The sequence below is a fragment of the Blennius ocellaris genome, assembly GCF_963422515.1.
Source record: "Blennius ocellaris genome assembly, chromosome: 11".
Classification (NCBI taxonomy): Eukaryota; Metazoa; Chordata; class Actinopteri; order Blenniiformes; family Blenniidae; genus Blennius; species Blennius ocellaris.
Window position 1 is genome coordinate 2,174,840 of NC_137660.1, and position 22,338 is coordinate 2,197,177.

A 22,338-nucleotide genomic window follows, 5' to 3' on the forward strand; every position below is an offset into this window, starting at 1 on the left:
CCAGTAATTTAAAACGAAACTGTTCAGTCCAGTCGGAGTTGAACTGACCCTTTTCCTCGTCGACTATGTGCTTTTTTATGCTGCAGGTCATGTTGTTTCTTTGTTTGATTTGGACTTACTGACTGACTGTTCTGACGGGTGTTTTGGCGGGGAGCAAAATTGAAATCCGTGGATGACTGTGCGGAGCAGCATTGACGTGATTACGTCAAATTCCGGCTCCGACTTCGGTGGGGCATGAGGCCCAAACATTGTAGAGCAGCACATCTTGTCCCCAACAAATTCCACTTTATTTCACGTTGATGTGCAGCTCATGGGCTGGCGCAGGCCAGACAGGTGGCTCCAGCCCGCAGGACTCCTGGTGTAGACCTTCTTCCCTCACTTCACGGGGCTTCCAACAGCGCTTTTCATCAAAAGTAATTCCTGAAAATGTATTTACATGCACTTATTCAATTTGTTTACCATGAAGAGAATGGTAAACAAAGAAAAACAAAGCCATATGATACTATAGTAAATATACATGGACCTACTGTATACTAGATGTAAAATGAAAAATATATAAAATATCAATTAGAAATAACAATTTGTAAAAGCACATTGTACAGGATTTATATGTTATAACAGGTTTCATACTAAACACCATGGTCTGAATCTGATATCTGAAATCTGATATTGTTCTTAAAGTTCCAGTCACACAGGTCTTCAAGCTCAATTCCTATTTTTTGCTCATATCCCAAAAAAAGTTCCTAGATGAGTCACATTACATTTTAAAGGCAGCCTCTTGACTGCCATGTGAATGCGATCTGACCCAACATTTTTACACCACATATGTGCAGAAGATGGCGTGTGTTGATGATGTTCATGGAAGTAAATGTGGCTGTCAGCACCAGGGTTGCCAGATGTGACTCACTGTTTCCAGTCCAAACAAATTAAACCCAAACACCTCAATGAATCAGTCCTACAACTCTTAAACTACTATATGTGTAATAAAGAACACGCCATGAACACACAAATGTACGAGATAAAGCTAAAAGGTACGAGAATTTGGATTCCCAATTGGGGTAGACCTGAATTATCTGGCAACGCTGTTGAGCGTGTAGATTCATTTTCAAGTGGTTGTGAAATACAAGCCGACAAAATTTCGACAACATGAGGAGGGAAAGAAGGGCGTTAAAAAAAAAAAAAAAAAAACAGCACAGCTTTAAATATTTTGGCAGAGCCGCTTTCTCCGGCACTTATCAGTGACACATCGATGATGAACAGTCGTATGTAGAAAAACATCTGAATTAGTACAACATAGGAAGGACGCCGGGTCTGGTGTGAAAAATTCTGAATTAGAGCTTTTACAGGGCCACAAAACAGGTCGGATATGAGTCACTGTCAGCGGAACATCAGAATTGGGTCGCATTGCCCTGCAGTGTGAACGAGGCCTAAAGCTACTTTCACACCGAGCTCGTCGGTCGGGAAGTCGGTCCAAAGATGTTCACACCTTCATTTGCAGTAGCGTGTGGTGGTGTTTCAGTCAGGACCAGCAGTTCCAAATCCCCGCCGCCACACATTATGTCCTACAGTAAATACACAATCCAAATCCAATGTAAGTAGCGTAGTGTCCGACAAGTCTTGCGCACTACTGTCATGCATGTGTGCTAATCTGTCTGTGTGCACCATTGTATGGGAAACACCACTTTACAATCAAAAACAGCCCCAAATGCCAACAGCAGCGCTGATCTAATCCAGAGAAAGTTAAAAAAAACTAGCATCACCATCACTTGTAGACTAAATCATCCTGCTGTAAAATGCTGACAAAGCCTTTGTTGGTTTGAGTTCAGCTCATCATTTCTGGTGTCGTCTTCTTCTACTCACAATTTACATTTTTTCTGTAAACAGGCACCTTGAAAAAGGTCCTGAAGCAGGTCCACTATCGTATCATGGATCTTGATGTTAAATCAGCCGCCATCACTCCAGAGGAGCAGATCATAACAGAGTCATCACCTCCTGCCCATGAGCCCATGAGCCAATCAGTCAAGCTCATTTCAATGACCACACCCAGACCAGCACTAGAAACTCTGCTGGCACTAAGGCGGTCCGTCAATAACACATCAGAATCTGATTGGCTGATGATCCTGTCACTCAATATTTGAACCCAATAGCAGCGTCCAGCTTCCTTCAGAGGGTGGCAGTGAAGTTACTGCTGCCCCCCCCCCCCCCCCCCCCCCCAGCAGAGAAAAGGAGCTGCGATGCATAGAACCAATAGAACCAATAAATATCAGAATCACTTTTTAATTATAAAAAAAAAAAAAGAAAATAATTTGCACACCACTGTCCATTTGGTTTGTTTTGTTTTCACCTTTGAGACAAAACCACACGGCTTGGACGCCACTCAATTAAAGCGGACAACACAAGGCCTGAAATAACCACAATAACCATCTATATTTGCTTAAAAAACATTGTTGTGTTCCTCCTCCAACTGAGAACCAAACACATAGCTGGAGCAAAAAAACTAAAAAGTCATTAAAAGGTATCCTGAAACAAACACGCTCATGTACTAAGGGAGGACAGCAGATCTCCTTTCCTCGCTGGAAGGCAAATGAAATGACGGCAGCGCTGCGTTGAGTGGGCGAGCCAACATGGGGGCTTCTCTGTATTTACACAAGCAGACGATCAGTGTTCAGTAAAACTCAGACCGCGATCAAAAAACACATGACACACAATTAACCGAGAGGTTTACAGGCTGATATGGAGCTCAGAGGGTTGAACTGGTGATGAAGGCAGCAGTGAGCCTGTCTCACGACTGAGACCCTCACGAGACCAACCGGGGGCTTTGAGGAGGACACAACTCTTCTAAATTCTCTTTGGTGCAATGAAAACAATCCAGAAGGGTTAATAGAGTTTAAAATAAACAAGAGATTCAAATCAGGTGTTTGGGAATCTGCTGACTGTTTTGAATATGGATTGAAATCTGAGGGTGATTTTGCAGCAGCTCGTTGAGTTTATGACTCCAAGAATGAAAGGATATCAAGATTAAATGTTGTCCAAGCTGCAATGTTGCCATTAGTTTCACATTACATTCCTGATGCACACATTAATGTTGAAGTGTTTTCTGAATTCTGGATTAAAAGATAAACTCAAAACTCAGAGCTGAAATATGATGGGAGGAGGAGGGATTATTTAAAAAAAAATCACACCATAAAAGTTTAAATGTCATAGTTATTATGGTAAAGGTTAAATGTTTTTGTGTGAAATGTATGTAAACAGAGTTACCTTTGTATTGGAACAAGATTGTTGTTGGTGTCGGTCCCGACGGAGCAGTTTGCTGGATCCGGTCCAGAAAATGTACCAAAGTCCCACAGGAATGTTCCTTGTTCATACAGAGAACACGGTGGTGAGCACTCGCGCCTTGCAGCAAGAAAACTCCTGCTTCATGTTTGGCAACCGTTCTATGTTTAGATTGCATTGTGCCGTACTTCAAAATATACTGTATTATATAGATAAATACATGGTCAGTGATACGATACCAGCACTGGGTCGAACCGCACTGCAAGTCATTCTATTTCTGTGTTTCTGGAGCCGCAAGTTTTCTTTTGCGGGATTTTTCATACGCTTGTGTTAATTGATGAGGAAGGCGGAGCAGCAGCGCTCTGCAGTGTGCAGCTTGTTTCAGGCCCCGTTTACATGACAACATTTGAAATAAAAACCCAGAGTTTCCGTGCTTCCGTTTCAGAAAGGTTTAGGCTTTTTAGGTTTGGAAATGATGTCCGTTTACTTGGAAACAGCAGAAAGGATGAAAATGATGTAGTTTCTATTTTGAGCCAATTGTTGTTGCTGTTGTTTGGTTTTGTAATGAAACCACACACACACATGCAGCAGAGAACAACGAGCTCTACCAAGTTGGATCGTTATTACAGTGACTGTCAAAATAAAACCACCAAATCCAGGAGAATCTGGACTGGGAGTCATGACACCACGGAGGAAACTTTGTTCTGATTGTGTCTACTGAGCATGTGCAGAAGAACTATTTACGACAGTTTCATCATCTCAGAACAGAGTCATGTCCGGTAGCTCCGTCTCTGCTGACGACTAAACTGCAACAAAAGTTCAGGGTTCTCACTTGAAAACATTTTCCTGTCAACGGGGCTTGAACTTCGGCCCACAGTGAGTCAACGCACCCAACACTTTGCATGTTTGCATTTTTTCCCGGCGGTTGTATGTTTTTTCTCCAGTTTTATCTCATACTCCAAAAACGTTCATTTCAGAGAGTGCTGCATTGTGTGTCTCCTCAAAGTGATTACATTATTGCTGTTTACATTCCCTCTTGATGGGCTGTTTTACTTAAATGTATAAATACATGTTGTGGCTGGGCTGCCACTAAACAGCGTTGACTTTAAGAAAAATTATTCTAATGGTAAATGCAGTTGAGAGGCGGATATATTCCCTCAGTCATCCCAATAATTCATACCATGTGGCATAATGTTTTCATTCAAGACCAGAATAGCTTTCCTTTATTCTGACTTCCACTGTTGTGATCAAACTGAAGTGCTAGCACCTGTTTTATCCCACAAAGTGTCTTCATTGAGAGTTGTGAATTCCAAGTTTGAAGACAAATAGAGCAAGGTGAAGGAGAAAGCTGTACCAGCGTGCGTCAACGCTAGGTCGGATTTCAAACATCGAAAGGCTCCAGGAATATTTGAAAATGTGGTTTATCGCCCCTCTTCAATATTTTAAGAGGCCACAGCTTGCAATATTAATGATGCTTGCTTGTTTTTGCATTGTGAAATAAATAGAAACAGGCCTCTTTGTTTCTCATCACCAGGCGCAATTTATCATAAAGCAATTACGTGGGAAACAAGGCCGCCTGCTTTCCAGTTTACTTCCAGCTGTGGCGTTTATCATGGAAATAGCAGATAACACACACAAACACACTCACGCACGTACAGGCCGTGATAACTGATGGCTGCCATGGCAGAGTGGAATATGATTTAAAGTGACGCTAACAACACAGTGAGGCTCATTCCTGTGGCTGCTGCCACTGATTTTTAAATATTCTGCCTCATTTAAAGCTTTGCAGAGGACACGCTCTCCTCTCGTCAGGGTCTCTGATTATACCAACTTCTTCTGTTTTTCTCCCGCTGTTGCTTTGTGAGTTTTGAGGTCCGTGGAATTTGTGTATAAACAGAGAGCAGATGGTGATGCTCCTTTAAAGTTGCTCTTTTAACTTGTTTTTGACATCTTTTTTCATTTAATGAGCGTCAAATTGTCTCAGCTTAATGATCAGGTTAATGTGTTGCCTCTGCTGGACTTCAGGACATCCTGGGCTTGAAGCAAGTCACCGCGAGACTAACAAACTGCAGGTCGTTCAGCGCAAAATGTAACTGTGATCAGCCGCCACCAACATTAAACAATGCTGTGATCGGCTCAGTGGATTTGATGCTTTTGATGCTTTGTAAACTTCAGTAAACTGATGCGAAGCTGAACTTGGACTGTCAATAACTGAGTTGAGGCCGTGGCTTCTTCAAGCTTCCATTAGAGTTCATGAAAATAAACATGGTGATCTTTAGTTTTTTTCAATGTAACAAGTAAAGAAAAGCTCTGAAGAAAATAGTTGAATTCAAAGTTTAACTATATTTTTATGTGTAGAGCAGGAGTCTGCGGGTCAAACTGGACATTTCACTTTATTTTGCATCAGAAGTTTTCATTAAAATTGGCTTTATGTTGATATTGGAGTCATTTTCCATAGTAATGGTTTATGGTTATGAAAATATTTGATCACGTATACTCTGCACCACAACAGTGGAAACTATTAAAGTTTACATTGAAAGGCTATTATGGCACTATTTGATGAAATTGGGGTGCATGCAGCCCCTGAACTAAAATGTGTTTGACACGCTGCCCCACGGGGATGTCTTCATGCTGCATATAAAACTAACTGTTGCTGCAAAGTTTAAAAAAGAAGAAGAGTCACATATCAAGTAGTTTAATATAGTCTTTTAATTGGATCAAAGGGACTTTGCCAGCCTCCTCACCAGAACAAGTACTCAGGGCTGTCCAATTACTCCGCCAGCGTGTGTTCACATTATCTGGACAGGCCGATTCACTGTTTCCTCGTGTGTTCGTCCTCGGCTCTGTTATCTGTCTAAACACCTGGCTGTGAATTAAAACCTCTCCTCCTCTGAGGGACGTGGAGAGAGCAAAGCGTGACAGGTGCTGCCTTCCTCTTGTAATTGATCCCATTGGGCTGCCTGGCTTTAGATGGAGCCAATCACAGCAGCCGCTTTAAACTGCTCGTGTGAAGCCAACAGCAGGAGAAGAGACAAGTCCTCCAGGACGTTCAGATCCCTATGGCAATGCTGATAACAGCCGTGGGTTCCGTCACGACAGAGCTCCGGTCAGCTGATAAGAACCAGGAAGTGTTGGGGGTCAAATGAAGCGAGTTTATCCCTTTAATTCATAATGTCAAAATCACTTTGAGTTTTTCTTGTGGTATTCGAGGACGTGAGTTTAGAGGATGTTCTGTGACCTGAAGTAAAACCTGTGTCACGGTAAAATTGTATTTGAAGCTTCATACTCTGTTATAATCAGACAGCCTGGTGAAGGCTGCATTGTATCCTGGTATCACAGACTTCTCTATTTCCCAGGCTTCAAACTAGCAAAGACTTCCTCACTCCCTTTTGCAGCAAAGTCTGAACCTTAAGGTGAACTTATTGTTGTTGCTTAAACTTCAACAGTCCTCTTGTACCCACTTTCCACCCTGATTCTCACTGGCTAAGACAAACAGACACAACTTGTGAGAAGCACCATCCTGCAGACTCTGACTGCACTCTGCATGATCCTGTGTCATTGGGCCCCAATGAAATACTCCTGACAGAAGAACCTTGTTTTAACTCTGTATTCCAAGCAGCACCGACAACAACAACAACAACAAAATAATCTACAACACCTGTCAGCACCGGGATTCAAACCGGCAAACCTCCAGTCACAAACTCACGTCTCCAACCTGCAGACCACTTGTAGATTGATCTCTGCGGAGAGTTTGCTTCTTTTCCCTGTGAACATCATCGATCATTTGTCTGTATAGGAGCGATGCAGCGATACGGCTTTTTTAAAGGAGGATTACTTATACTAACCTTGAGTTACTTCCTGATACTGAGTACCAATACAAGTACTTATTGGATGCCATTAAACCTAATCAGCACAGTTCTTTTGTAAACAGACCCACAAACGCTACAAACGTCTTGTGTTTTCACTTGAAGCATTGTCGTAAAAACAACATTGAGATAACAGATAAGTTCAGTATAAAACTCCCACCAAGTAAAAACTCTCAGTTTCACATCATCTGCAGAAATAGACAGCACTCAGTATCATTGCCATCAAACGGAGCTGTATGTGGCTCCAGAACTAAAATGAGTTTGACATCTCTGTCAAAATGTTAAATGTTGCAGTAAATGGACAGTCGCAGCTGCAGTTACCAGCAAATAACTGCTGGAACATGTCAGGTCACAAATTGAATCGTGTGGTAACTCTACTTGTGTCCTCTTCACTCTGCTTTGCCCTCTGGAAGCGCTGCAGCACACAGCAGAGGACTGTCTAGAAACAGTCTGCTCTCCCTTTCTGTTGCGTAGCTGTGATGGATTTGCATTGTGTATTGTTTTAGCATTGAATTCTAATATAACACAATTTTATAAGCATTATATTGTGCTTTTTATAAGCTACTTCACCGGTCCTAAAGCACTTCATGTTGTTATGCACATGGTGACAACGAGCAATATGGGGCGAAAACGAGGGATGAGCAAGAATATCTTTACAAGCTATTGTTCATACAAGTATGACTCAAACATTACGATACACTGACCCTTGACCTCTTGTCAGCTTCTCTTCATGTGAGCATGTGTGGCAAAATGAAAGAGATTCCTTCAGTGTATCTACAGCATGCTGTACGAATTTAATCTATAGAGCAGGCAGCATGCAGAATAAAGTCTGCAACACCCTGGGAAGAGGCCTGCAGCCTTTCTTAGAAGAAATCTCCAGGAGCTCCAGGGGAAGGAGGTTTGAAGTCGTTGCTCTAGAGATGAATGTCGACTCACTGAAGCTGTCACTGGGAGGCGCTGTGGTGAAAGCCAGCACTCTTCCAAACACCAAAGTCTATTGGTTCCCAAGGTCATTTAAATACCAGCTATCAACTGCTCTGATCTTCGAACTATTTGTTTTGAACAAGCTGCTTGACTTGTGAAATAAGGTTCTCAAGTGAAAATGGACAACTTTCCTTGTGTTTTGGGTGAGAATAGTACTGAAAATCCAACTTTGTGAAAATGTCTCCCACTGTTTGAAAACATTCTGACTCTGTGGCGACGCTGCTGCAGTGCGTACACAACATGACCGGAGTGACTCGTGGTTCTGCACATGCTCAGTGGAGACAGTCCGAACAAAGTTTCCTCTGTGGTGTCATGACTCCCAGAACATATTCTCCTGGAACTTGGTACTTTTATTTTGACAGTCACCGTAATAACAATCCAACTTGGTCGTCTATCCACTAGAATGTCCGTGTTCTCCCATTGTGGATGTTTAGAGCCCATTGTTCACTGCTGTGTGTGTGTGTGTGTGTGTGTGTGTGTGTGTGTGTGTGTGTGTGTGTGTGTGTGTGTGTGTGTGTGTGTGTGTGTGTGTGTGTGTGTGTGTGTGTGTGTGTGTGTGTGTGTGTGTTTTTTCATTACTCAACAAACAGCACCAACTTGTAGCCTGGCATGCTAAAGTTTTTAGCTTTTCTGACGACATGTAAACACAAAACTTTTCAGTAGCAAAACCGCTAAAACAATTTGTTTCCGCTTAAAACATTGTGAAAATTGATCCTGAGTCACATGACCAGATAGACAACAGCAAAAAGTGTGACTTGTGGTCTGGAAAACAGAGTACATATACAATTATTTTAAACTGTACATATATTATTCTAGATTGTGTCCATTTATTAAGTCCTTTGGATGCATATTTCTTATAATTACCTTGCAGCATTTTACATGCTTTCTACTCAGTAATTTGTAATATCTACTCCAATTTTATCTGATTGAATCTAAAATGTTTCTACTTAAAGACGTAGCCCTAGAATGTCCTGCTCGAGTATGAGTCTGATGTACTTTGAACAAAAAAAACTAGCTGCAGGATCCACTTATTGCACCACCAGGGAGCTGTAGCCCCGTCTCTAATCAATGATGGATTGTGGGATTGTGAAGGACCAGAGGCCCCGCTGAGCTTTGTCTTCACACAGACCTGAGCTCTGCTTGTTTTAGATCACAACACTGCACAACAGCACCAGTGAGAGTTTTCTCTTTCCTGCCCTGTAAAGAGGTTTCACATACAGGCAGTACGTGAAACGCTGCGGACCCGCCGTCACCTCGGCGTTTAATCAGCTGTGAGCGTGGCGTTCAGGGACGACCTGAATGCTGATGCCGCCTCACTGTGATGTCTGCTACGAGGCGTAATCTGGCTCGTCCTTGACTGACTCCTGCGGCTTTTTTAGGATTCCAGCTGTAGTCAAACAGAACAGACATGAATAATTCAGAGATGAACGTGTCTCAGAGGTGTCGCTGCCGCTGTCGTTGCCGCTGCCGCTGCCACCGCTTCTTAGCTTTCTGCTTTGTTTTCCTGAGTCTTCACCTGGAATCAATTACAGGAGAGCTCCTTTCTTCAGAAATGAAGTGTCCCAACTCGTCAAGTTCTACGTTTTTAATCTCAGAGCCTTCAGGCAAACGTGTCCACGACATGAAATATAGATTCTACTTGTGTGGACGAACTGGTGTTGAACAAAGAGGCAGCTCAGCATTAAAATCATGTCGGCAGCACAACAAATCAAACAGCCTCACTACAATAGAACATCAGCATTGAATCAGCAACCAATTATTGTCGAATACAGTTAAATTAAAAGCATTTTCATGCACTTAAGGCTGTTTTATGCTTGACACATGGGCGTGATATGTGGAATCAGAATGAGAGAAAGTGTGTGCCATTTATACTACACGCCACTAAACCTGCAGAACCAGAGTACATCAAACATCAAATATGAAGAAAACTAAGAAAAAAATGATTTGTGTACTACAGTACTTAACTCTTGAGGAATGAGGATCCCACTTGTCTTTTGACAGACTGAAATCTCAAAACAAGCTTCAGTGAAATTTACAGAAGAACCTCGCTTCTTGCAATATATAAAACCTTTTCATATGCTGCACACACAACTCAGAAGCAATTTGAAATAAATGCCCGAATACCAAAACCCCTGAAGCATCAGGCCGTCAGCGTGCTGTAAAATGTTGGGCGGTAGCATTCTGAGGACAGCAGAGAGAGAACCCGGCCGAGGAGGCAGATAAAGGAGCTTCAGGCTCTGGCTGAGGAGGAAAGACAGGTGCTGGGGAAAGACCAACCAACCCCAACATCAGTCGCAGAGGGAACATCCATGAGCTGCAGGGAGTGACAGGGAGACATCCCCGTCACTGCCCCACCACCAGGAGACGGTCCAGGATTAAAGGGGCGAAACGTCAGTGAGTGGTGGTTCCTGGCTGATGACCTGCAGCTGAGCCGAGGGTCCTGGAGGGGGTGCAACAGGCAGAGATGATCTATCAGAATTAGAAGAACTTCATGACACATTTTTGTAACATGTGACAGTGAGTGAGAGAAGCAAGAAGCTCAGTGACTTTAGCAGCCTCTATGGCAGAAGCAGTTTCCCACCAGCTAGCGTGAAAGAATGAATAAATAATCACACCGCTACTCAGTGGTCTTAATGTTATGGCCCACTGGTGTATTTGCCCATTCAACACATCGAGTTATTATGACACGGTGGCCAAACACAAAGTTTCAGTAAGATATTTGCACTTGTTTTTGTTTTCTGCATTTTAAATATTTTGCAATCAGAAAGTAAAAAAACAAAACAAAACAATAACATTTCAATTTGAGTGAGTCGAAATACGTTGTGAGGTGCTGTATGGTTGGTAATGGATGGATGGATGGGCGGATGGATGGATTTGCCTCAAAACATATTTGACATGATTTATTACTAAATGTGTTTTTATTAGCAAAAGTAAATATGGTCACTCGCTGAAGCATGCAGTTCGTTCTCATTTAGATTTTTTTGCTGTTGGTCTTGGAGAGCCTGAACCAGAAAGATGACATGATCATTGAAAAATCACAAATTACAATTCGTTCTTAAGGTCATAAAGAAAGTTCACTTGAGAAACAAAAGCTGTAATGAACAATCCAAAACTCTCCTCAATACAGACTGAATACTCCGGATGCACCAGTACCAATACTAACACATAGCCTCCATGCATCACTTCCAAATTGAGTATAAACTTGGTTTAATGGCATTTAATAAGTACTTGTATCCTTTGTATTAGCACTTGTCCTTTAATGAAGTGTTAACAGTTTATAACTCGTAAATACCAAAACAAACATGTTAACAAATTCAATTCAAATTACCAAAAAGTTGAGATACTGTGTTAAATACCTAGAATAAAAGAACACAATGATTTGCACATCTCAGATTTTATTCTCAACAGAACATAAACAACCTATCAGACCTTGAAGATTAGACATTTTTACCTTCTCATGGAAAATATTGTCTCATTTTGAATTTGATGACAGCAAGAAATTAAACAATTGGAGCGAGGTCTAATTACATTAACAATGAATCCTTATGAGGATGCTAGGATGTTCGTTATCACTTTAGAAGAATCTTCCTGAAACCTTTCCAATCACAAGAAAACAGCAGTCGAAGGTATACAGACTTCAAACGATTGACGTTAAAGCGTCTTGTTTGGAACCGAGACACTGACTGAAGTGCTGCTTTAAGATGAAGGATTTCTTTGAGCTGTCAATCATCTAAAGACACTGAAGGAGAACAAATCTACACTTTATAAAGAGCATCATAGAAACACTTTCCTATTATTTGAACCTCCTTTAAAGATTGAAGGCCTCTTTTCAGGCTTTTCCACCTCTAATGCTAGAGTGTAAAAGTGTATATTATATTTTGGGGTCTTACTCCTCTCTCCCAGTCTCCAAACTCCCCAGTGACTCTGTGGTGAGTTTGAATCCCTGCACAGGTATTTTAATTGGATGTTTTATTTCTGCTGGCTCCTGGATTCTAATAAAGCCGAGCAGAGTTTCTGAAATTGAGAATCTCATGAAGCTGAGGAGTCAAGCTGAGCAGGCCAGGACAGCTTTAATGTGCCAGAAGAAATACTCTTTATTCACTTTGAGATTCTCTTTGTGTTTTAATGTATTTCATTACAGTTCCTTGTATCTTTTGCTGATGTGCCTTCTGAATTGGTGTACCTGATAAACTGAAGTGGATACCCTTTTTTTTCTGTTTATTAATTTTTTTTCCTCACCCTTGTCCTGTTGTGCAGCTTGGGCAGACAGTATGTGATTGAGAGCCTTCTGATGTCAGAACAGTTTTTGCTCTTGCAACAGGAAGAGACTTGGAGTCTCCGCCTGTTCCTGGCTTCAGTAGAAGTTGGCATGGTGGATACCCTTCTAAATGATGTCAGGTTCCCACAGGGGAACTCCGGCCAGCCTGTGGATATATTTCAAGTACACACCCATATAATAACTTGAACCGCCAGTCTTGGCCATACATTAATGTTGCGTAGCTGGAAATAGGCTGACCCAGCAATATTTGTGATGTAAGCTTGAAATGATAGTGAGCTGTCGAGGATGACACCTAGACTTCTAACCTGAGAGGAGGAAGAAGCAGAGGAGCTGTTGATGGTGATGGAAAAGGGTGGTCATGGAGCTGATTAGGAAAAGCTCTTGATGCTATTGATATGAAGGAAGTTATGGTAGAACCAGGATTTGATGTCCTGTACACAGTTCTGGAGGGTGGAGGTGGGTTTGGTGGAAAGGTAGAGCTGGGTGTCATCTGCATAGCAGTGAAATTGAATAGTATAGCTTCAAAAAATATGGCCATGGGGGAGGAGGTAAATGATGAAGAGGATGGGACTTAGGACGAAGCCCTGGGGGACAAGAGAGGAGAGGAGAGATGGAGGGGATCTGAAAGGTTTCAGTAGAACAAAGTCCAAGAGGCCAGAGAGGTAAGAGTTGAACCAATTCAGAGGTGTGTGAGATTATCCAATGGTTTCCAATCTGTGGTGGAGCATGGAGGGCGAGAAGCTGTCAAATGCTGCACTCAGATCCAGGAGGAGGATGGATAATAGACCAGTCAGTTGCAACCAGAAGATCATTGGTGACTTTAATACCAGAAGTTTCCGTGCTGTGGTGAGGACAGAAACCACATGATGCCCATGATGAACGGCATCCATCATGAGTCGGTCTATCACTTGAAATAACTCCAAATGTGCACAAAGTGAAGGGTTTTGGATTCGTATTTCTGTGACTGGAGCTTCAAGTCTTTGGATGGTTCTGTGAGGGTCTTTCTCCTAACACCGCCTCAATCTCTCCTCCAGGTCTCCTGACAGTGACGGCGAGGACAGAAATCCCAGCTCCCATCGTCCATCGCCCATCACAGCGAAACCCCCCACCAGCTGGCGCCGCATGTCCAGCAGGGCCGGCGCTCTCCGCTTCCACGCATGTCGGGCGAACTGCGGAAACTGATGCCTGAAAATGCTTCTTCTCTCCTGGAAGACCGAGACTCTTCATCCTCCAGGAGACGTGACCAGTGGATTACAGCGCTCTGCTGGACGGATCTCCTCTTGTTTGACACGGACCCTCCACTCCATGTTACAGACCAAAGATGAACAGGACGGACAACAAGGCGTTTCCAGAGGGGCGGAGACTCTGACAACCACTACACTCTACACACACACACACACACACACACACACACACACACACACACACACACACACACACACACACACACTACCATGTCCCTGTAAAGAAATGAACTCATTGTGATATTAAACAGTAAATAAAGTCGGTTTGCACACCAGTTTAAAAAAATGTATCTGAATGAATGGCGATGAAGCTTTTTGTGTTTGATGGTCCAGCTGCTCAACATCAGTCTGCTGCAGAAGTTACAATAAAATCAAGAAATGACAAAAACTTCTTTCTACCCCGTGGATGACCAACTGACTTTGAAAAGTACCAACTCACGTGTTTATCTACTTTTACAACATAAGGTTTAATATAGATATATGCCAAAGGAACCTGAAGAATCTAACATATACTATGAAATTTAAAATAATTTATAAAGTTCTGCATGCTGTGAGATGATCACCATGGAGGAATAAAACAACTACAATCTGAACAAACCTCTTCATTTCACAAAAACATAACAGTCCCTGATTGTTTCATTTCAGCTCCCGACTGTGTCAATTCCTGTGTTTTGACCCATTGTGAAAAAGAATTAATAAATGGTGCAACAAGCCTCGGTAGGTCAGGACTACTTGTTCTGTTTGATGATTTGACCTTTCAGACCTTTTAGAATGAGATTATAATTTTACAAGTCAACAACAAGGTGAAGCAAACTATTAAAAAAAGCAAAGCAAAACTTATATATAAATAAAGTAGCACTATATCATTCAAACAGAGGAACCTGGATCAGAATTACAGTAAAATCTCTGCTGTGAACCACTGGGATGGTTGTAGGCACATCCCCTCTGACGGCAGCAGCCAGGAGTCTCTTCACAATGACCTTGGTTCATGCTCCGTCAGCTTTGAGACAGAATCCAGCACCCGGATGACCACGATAAAGAAATGTCCTCAGGATCCGTATCTGTTAGTAAAGGGCTTTAAAAAAGACAGAGGTCAACAAAGCTCCAGGTCTTGATAACATCTGCAAGCAAACACTCCGTCACAGTGCTGAGCTCAGGCCAGAGCTCTTTCAGGTTCTGGTTGGGGCTTGACTGAGAGGTACCCCAGATTGACTGCACTGACTTCCCGAGTGATGAAAACCTTTGAGAGGCTTGTAAAGATCTTTAGAGATACGTCATCAACCCAACTCAACCCGCTGCAGGTTGCATATCGCTCAGCCACAAAATGCTTTCTGCTGGACTCAGTACACCAGCACTGATTAAAACCCCAAACTGGAGGCAAAATCCTGTTTGCTGATCCCCCTTCTGCATTTAATACACTTCAACCTCATATATTTTCCTCTGGATCATCAGATTGAATCCAGCCAGCAGGACTGGGAACATGTCCTGGAACACATTTCACCCTTTAATACAAGTGGCTTATAAAGTCTTGCCGTTCATCACATCAGACAGACTAACCACACTAGTGAACAGCCTGAATTGGTAAAGTTCTTCTTCTTCTTCTTCTTCTTCTTCTTCTTCTTCTTCTTCTTCTTCTTCTTCTTCTTCTTCTTCTTCTTCTTCTTCTTCTTCTTCTTCTTCTTCTTCTTCTTCTTCTTCTTCTTCTTCTTCTTCTTCTTCTTCTTCTTCTTCTTCTTCTTCTTCTTCTTCTTCTTCTTCTTCTTCTTCTTCTTCTTCTTCTTCTTCTTCTGCCACCTCATGGTCTAGCATGCTAAGTACATCGTTTTCAGTGTTTCTGCCATTCCTTTGTAAACGTGTGAGATCATTTTCAGAAGGTTGCCGTGTGAACGTGAAACTTTGTGTTTTCACTTGAAACGCTGTGTAAGCGGGGCCTAAAACCTAAGAAATGCTGATGAAGTACCACCTTTACTCCATAAAGCCCCAGTGGAGGTGGTGGATATTTACCTGGGTACTCTAAGTGAAAAGAAACTCACTTTTGATGGGATTACAGATCAAAATAATTCAAAAAATGTCATAAAAACTAATATTTCCAATGGAAGCAAAGTATAAATCAGCAACATCGATTCTAAAATTGTTGGCCGCACTCTGAGGTTTCTGATACAATCATCTGAACCTCAGCTGGAAGGCCACAAGCATCATCCAGGACAAGACACACTCCTTAAGTTCAGTGTTTCCCTCCAGATGGCGCTATTGTGGATTTTTTCTATTGCTGCTGCTATGGAATAAAAGCTAATTTGAACAAAGTTCCATCCATCCATCCATCCATTGGCTACCGCTTTATCCGGGGCCGGGTCGCCGAGGCAGCAGTCCAAGCAGAGTTGCCCAGACTTCCCTCGCCCCAGACACTTCCTCCAGCTCCTCCGGTGGCACCCCAAGGCGTTCCCAGGCCAGCCGAGAGACATAGTCTCTCCAGCGTGTCCTGGGTCTGCCCCGAGGCCTCCTACTGGAGGGACATGCCCGGAACACCTCCCTCGGGAGGCGTCCGGGGGGCATCCGAAATAGATGCCCGAGCCACCTCAGCTGGCTCCTCTCGATGTGGAGGAGCAGCGGCTCTACTCCGAGCTCCTCCCTGGTGACTGAGCTCCTCCCCCTATCTCTAAGGGTGACTGAGCTCCTCACCCTATCTCTAAGGGTGACGCCCAGCCACCCTACGGAGGAAGCTCATTTCAGCCGCTTGTATCCGGGATCTCGTTCTTTCGGTCATGACCCATAGTTCATGACCATAGGTGAGGGTAGGAACGAAGATCGACCGGTAAATCGAGAGCTTCGCTTTTTGGCTCAGCTCCTTCTTCACCACGACGGACCGATACAACGTCCGCATAACTGCAGACGCCGCACCGATCCGCCTGTCGATCTCACGCTCCATCTTTCCCCCACTCGTGAACAAGACCCCAAGATACTTAAACTCCTCCACTTGGGACAAGGGCACTCCACCGACCTGGAGGGGGCAAGCCACCTTTTTCTGGTCGAGAACCATGGCCTCGGATTTAGAGGTGCTGATCCTCATCCCAGCTGCTTCACACTCGGCTGCGAACCGTGTCAGTGCACGCTGGAGATCCAGGCTTGATGGGGCCAACAGAACCACATCATCCGCAAATAGCAGAGATGAGATTCTGTGGTCCCCAAGCCGGACCCCCTCCGGCCCCCGGCTGTGCCTAGAAATTCTGTCCATATATATGATGAACAGAACCGGTGACAAAGGACACCCCTGCCGGAGGCCAACGTGCACTGGGAACAGGTCCGACTTACTGCCGGCAATGCGAACCAGACTCCTGCTCCGGGAATACAAGGACCGAACAGCCCTCAACAAGGGACCACGGACTCCGTACTCCCGGAGCACCCCCCACAGGACATCTCAGGGGACGCGGTCGAACGCCTTCTCCAGATCCACAAAACACATGTGGACTGGTTGGGCGAACTCCCACGAACCCTCAAGCACCTGGTGGAGGGTATAGAGCTGGTCCAGTGTTCCACGACCAGGACGAAAACCGCATTGTTCCTCTTGAATCCGAGGTTCGACTAACGGCCGGACCCTCCTCTCCAGTACCTTGGAATAGACTTTCCCGGTGATGCTGAGGAGTGTGATCCCTCTGTAGTTGGAACACACCCTCCGATCCCCCTTCTTAAAGAGAGGGACCACCACCCCGGTCTGCCAGTCCAGAGGTACTGTCCCCGCCCGCCACGCGATGTTGCAGAGACGAGTCAGCCACGACAGTCCCTGCACATCAGAGACTTAAGGAACTCTGGGCGAACTCATCCACTCCCGGTGCCTTGCCACCGAGGAGCTTCACAACAACCTCGGTGACTTCAGCTTGGGAAATGGACGAGTCCACCTCTGAGAACCCAGTCTCTGCTTCCTCAATGGAAGACGTGGTGGCGGGATTGAGGAGGTCCTCGAAGTATTCCTTCCACCGCCCAACAATGTCCCCAGTTGAGGTCAACAGCTCCCCACTTCCACTGTAAACAGTGTTGGTGGAGAACTGCTTCCCCCGCCTGAGGCGCCGGACGGTTTGCCAGAATTTCCTCGAGGCCGACCGAAAGTCCTCCTCCATGGCCTCTCCGAGCTCCTCCCAGACCCGAGTTTTTGCCTCCACCACAGCCCGGGCTGCAGCTCGCTTGGCCTGCCGGTACCTGTCGATTGCCTCGGGAGTCCTATGAGCTAACAGTGCTCGGTAAGACTCCTTCTTCAGCTTGACGGCATCCCTTACTTCCGGTTTCCACCACCGGGTTCGGGGCACGACAGGCGCCAGAGACCCTGCGGCCACAGCTCCGAGCAGCAGCTTCGACAATGGAAGTGGAGAACATGGTCCACTCGGACTCAATGTCTCCAACCTCCCTCGGGATCTGTGAGAAGCTCTCCCGGAGGTGGGAGTTGAAGGCTGCGCGGACGGAGGGCTCGGCCAGATCTTCCCAGCAGACCCTCACAACACGTTTGGGCCTGCCGAGTCTATCCGGCCTCCTCCCGGTCCAGCGCATCCAACTCACCACCAGGTGGTGATCAGTTGACAGCTCTGCCCCTCTCTTTACCCTAGTGTCAAAGACACACGGCCAGAGATCAGATGACATGACCACAAAGTCTATCATTGACCTCCGACCTAGGGTGTCCTGGTGCCACGTGCACTTATGGACACCCCTGTGCTCGAACATGGTGTTCGTTATCGTCAAACTGTGACTAGCACAGAAGTCCAATAACAGAACACCACTCGGGTTCAGATCGGGGAGGCCGTTCCTCCCAATCACCCCCTTCCAAGTCTCGCTGTCATTGCCCACGTGGGCGTTGAAGTCCCCCAGGAAAACAATGGAGTCCCCAGTTGGGGCACTATCCAGCACCCCTCCCAGGGACTCCAAGAAGGTTGGGTTCTCTGAACTGCTGTTCGGTGCATAGGCCGAGACAACAGTCAGAGACCTGTCCCCTACTTGTAGGCGTAGGGACGCAACCCTCTCGTTCACCGGGGTGAACTCCAACACATGGCGGCTGAGCTGTGGGGCAATAAGCAAGCCCACTCCAGCCTGCCGCCTTACACCGCGGGCAACTCCAGAGAAGTGGAGCATCCAGCCCCTGTGGAGGAGCTGGGTTCCAGAGTCCAAGCTGTGAGTGGAGGTGAGCCCGACTATATCTAGACGGTATCTCTCAACCTCCCTCACAAGTTCGGGCTCCTTCCCCCCCAGCGAGGTCACATTCCATGTCCCAAAAGCCAGAGTCCGTGTCCGGGGATCGGGTCGTCGAGGCCCCTGCCGTCGACTGCCACCCAATCCACATTGCACCCGACCCCTACGGCAGCCTCTGTGGGTGGTGGGTCCACAGGAGGATGAGGAGGAGGGGCCCGCGTCGTCCCTTCGGGCTGAGCCCGGCCGAGTCCCGCGGGCAAGAACATGGCCACCAGGCGCTCGCGTGCGAGCCTCCACCCCGGGCCTGGCTCCAGGGTGTGGCCCCGGCTGCGCCAAACCGGGCGACGTCTCCGTGCTCCTCGTGTGTGTATCCATAGGGGTGGTTTGAACTGCTTTTAGTCTGACCCGTCGCCTCGGACCTGTTTGCCTTGGGAGACCCTACTGGGGGGGCAAGCCCCCCGGCAACATAGCTCCGAGGGTCATTCGGGTGCTCAAACTCCCCCACCACGATAAGGTTGCAGTTCAAGGGGGGAGTGAACAAAGTTCATCAGTCAGAAATATTTATTGAAGCATTCCAACAGACACAAAAGTGACCTTCAGTGGCATATAATAGTTTTCCATACTAGCGGTGATGAGTAATCGGAGGAAAGCAACTTGTGTTCTCGTGTCGTTGTTTCTCTTCAACCAGAGTACTCCACTACTTCTAACTGAGTGCTCATGTCCATCAGTTCACATTGACTGATTACAGTGAATCTTTTATGTAGACATGATACTTTTTCACACTTTTGACCTTTTACCATCCTAATCGTTCAGTCTTAAAATTTTAATGTATAATACAGTATATTGTGTTGCGTTAGTCTTGATGCTGTTCAGTCTTCTTCTTAAAATCTAATCCCTCCCCACAATCTCTCTGTCGTATCGTTTCCTCTCTTTCTATCTTCTAACCCCGACAGGACCATTGACCTGAGCACCTGAGCCTGGTTCTGCAGGTTTCGTCTAGTGAAAAGGGACTTTTTCCTTTTCACCTTCACTTGTTCTTGCTCATGGGGAATTGTTGGTTTTTCTCTGCGAAAGTGCCTTGAAATGACTGTGTTGTATTTTACATTATAGAAGTATAATTTTAATTCAATTATAAAGTTCTTCTAATTGTAATAGATTATGGTATAACCTGACAGAAACCTAGCAGCCAAGATGCTACAAGCATGTTGACGGCCTGATGCTTCAGAGGTTTTGGTATTTGGCCGTTTACTTCAAGTAGCTTTGAGTTGTGTTTGTAGCATATAAAACAGTTCAATCTGCGCCAGTGGGATCCTCATTTTTGAAAGCTTAAATACTGTAGTACACAAAGGAATTTCCTTAATTTTTTCTTGCATTTCCTTCATATTTGATGGTTTGTTGGAGGGGGGTTTTGGACGCTGCAATGCATTTAGCGATGCTTAAAACAGCTGGATGTCAGTGAAGTTTAAAAAGTGACCGAACGTGGAATGCTCATTATCCTTGTGTGTCCGTGTTAAATGAAGCTGAAGCTGAGTGCAAAAGGTTGAGCAGCAGGAAATGTTTTACGCTGCGTTTGGACTGCGTGCTGCTTGACCCGACAGCATCAAGAAGTCCCGTCCGGTCGGACCTTTCTGCCCTCCGCCAGGAAGTATCTGTGCTGCAAGATGCCGTCTGTATCGCTGCTAAAGCAGGTATCTGGCATCCACAGCTGCTTCACGCTGTTTTATCAGCTGGCTTAAGGTCAAAGAAAAGCGTCCTCTCCGCCCTGCTTGTCATTTACAGCTCAACTTATCTGTTTGAATTTGGGAAAACTCAATGCAGTGTCACTGAGGTCTCCAGACGAGTTTTAGGCTTTGGCATTTAAATTCTATATGGAAACTCGAACGCAAAAAACATCTGCAAAACGAAGTGTTTGGATAAATGCAGAAGTATCTAGAAAACTAAGCAGAAAAACGGTTCAAATACATTTTACAAGATCTTTAATATTGTCTCGGACAAAAGACTGTGAGGTCCTGAAAACTGTGCTACATTCACATAATTAAGAAGCAATCTTGAAACGATGTCCTGCGATAATGACATAATGAAGCTGTGATCTCATCTCTGCTTTGTTATCTTCAGATAATGAGATGATTAATCACTAGATAATGATGTGTTAGCCGAGCCTTATAATCAAGTCCTGACCTTCAGATAACACAGATCGCACAGCATTAATTAGCAGCCTGGATTGTTTTTGAGGTTTTGATGTGGTTCAGTGCAGATTTGAAGATGAGTATGTGTGCGTGTGCGTGTGCGTGTGCGTGTGCGTGTGCGTGTGCGTGTGCATGTGCGTGCGTGTGTGTTGGTAGGCAGGTGGTTTGATTCCACAGCTCCGAACGTGGACTGACGTGTACGTGAACGCTGAAGGCACCACTTTGTTCCCTCTCAGCTTACTGACACCCCGTTTACAACATGACAGGTGAAAACCTATCGTATTTTAATTTCAGGAAAGTGTCGTGTTTATGCGACAACATTCTGAACACGATGTCTGGTTACACAGAAAACAAAGGAATTAGCATGTTGGGTGCTGCTGCATGTTTATTTTTGTAATGAAACCTTCACAGCATAGCCTTTGTTATCGTTACTCGGTATCAGTAGCGAAAGGTTAGTACTCGTACTTGTACTGCACCATTCATTAAAATGCTAAATCTGAATGCATTTTTATGACCTTACAAACAGTTTTTGTTTGAAGTAAATACAAAATACTTTATGGTAAATAAATGTTTTCGTTAATAAATAACACACATTGTCATGTCTGGATTTTCGTCCTCACAATTGCACATCACTAACACTTGAGACCGAACATGTACAAAGTTTTTTCAGGCAGATTATTAGAGAACCACACGACAAGTCATTCTTTCTCTGCCTTTCTGTAGCCGAGAGTTTTCTTTTGCATGATTTTTTATATGCTTGGATCATGGTTTTAGGCAGCCAGCCATTGTTTGGATGGTCAATTTTGGGAAAAGACAGCCAAATAAAATAGCAGACGTGTTTCTCAAAGCCTCTAAAATGTGTGTATAATGACTTAATATATTAAGTAATGACTTGTCACAATGTAATTTTCCCCATATTCGTTTTTCTATAAAAATACAGCGGATTATTGGCTCAAGCACACAACTGGCAACTGATTTCCGTTCGAATGCTGGGCCAGAGCGGAGGACTTCAGATGAATTTCCTTTCCAAATTTCTGAGGAATTCTATCTACAGAATCTGCACAGGTGGGACTAATTATTTGAACCTATTATCAATCAAATTTTTCATTTCCAAAATGTTGACACATTTGAAGAACTGCACATCATTGCACAGCCATTATCTTAAAAGAAAATATACTGTAAAACAAAGTAAGAAAGTATATTGAATGCATCAGCAGAAATGTCAAGGAGAAAAGGAAATAAATTACTGTGAAGAAGCAGAATCTAAACGTCACAATGTAGTATTTATTCATCCAGAATGAGGTGGGCGCAGCAGCAGAGCTCTGCAGGGTGTTTGT

The 22,338-nt window shown here is 44.5% G+C and overlaps 1 protein-coding gene across 1 annotated transcript in view; it reads left to right on the forward strand.

Annotated features, from left to right (window-relative positions):
- Window positions 1-13,573, forward strand: part of LOC308136659 (chemokine-like protein TAFA-5) — a gene marked incomplete at its 5' end in the record, with an annotated part of 77,386 nt that extends 63,813 nt beyond the window's left edge. Inside the window, one exon of the mRNA XM_080505103.1 lies at window positions 13,437-13,573. Coding sequence (XP_080361229.1) covers window positions 13,437-13,445 — 9 coding nt within the window. The 3' untranslated portion in view covers window positions 13,446-13,573. The remainder of the gene's footprint in view (window positions 1-13,436) is intronic.
- Window positions 13,574-22,338: the final 8,765 nt, after the last annotated feature.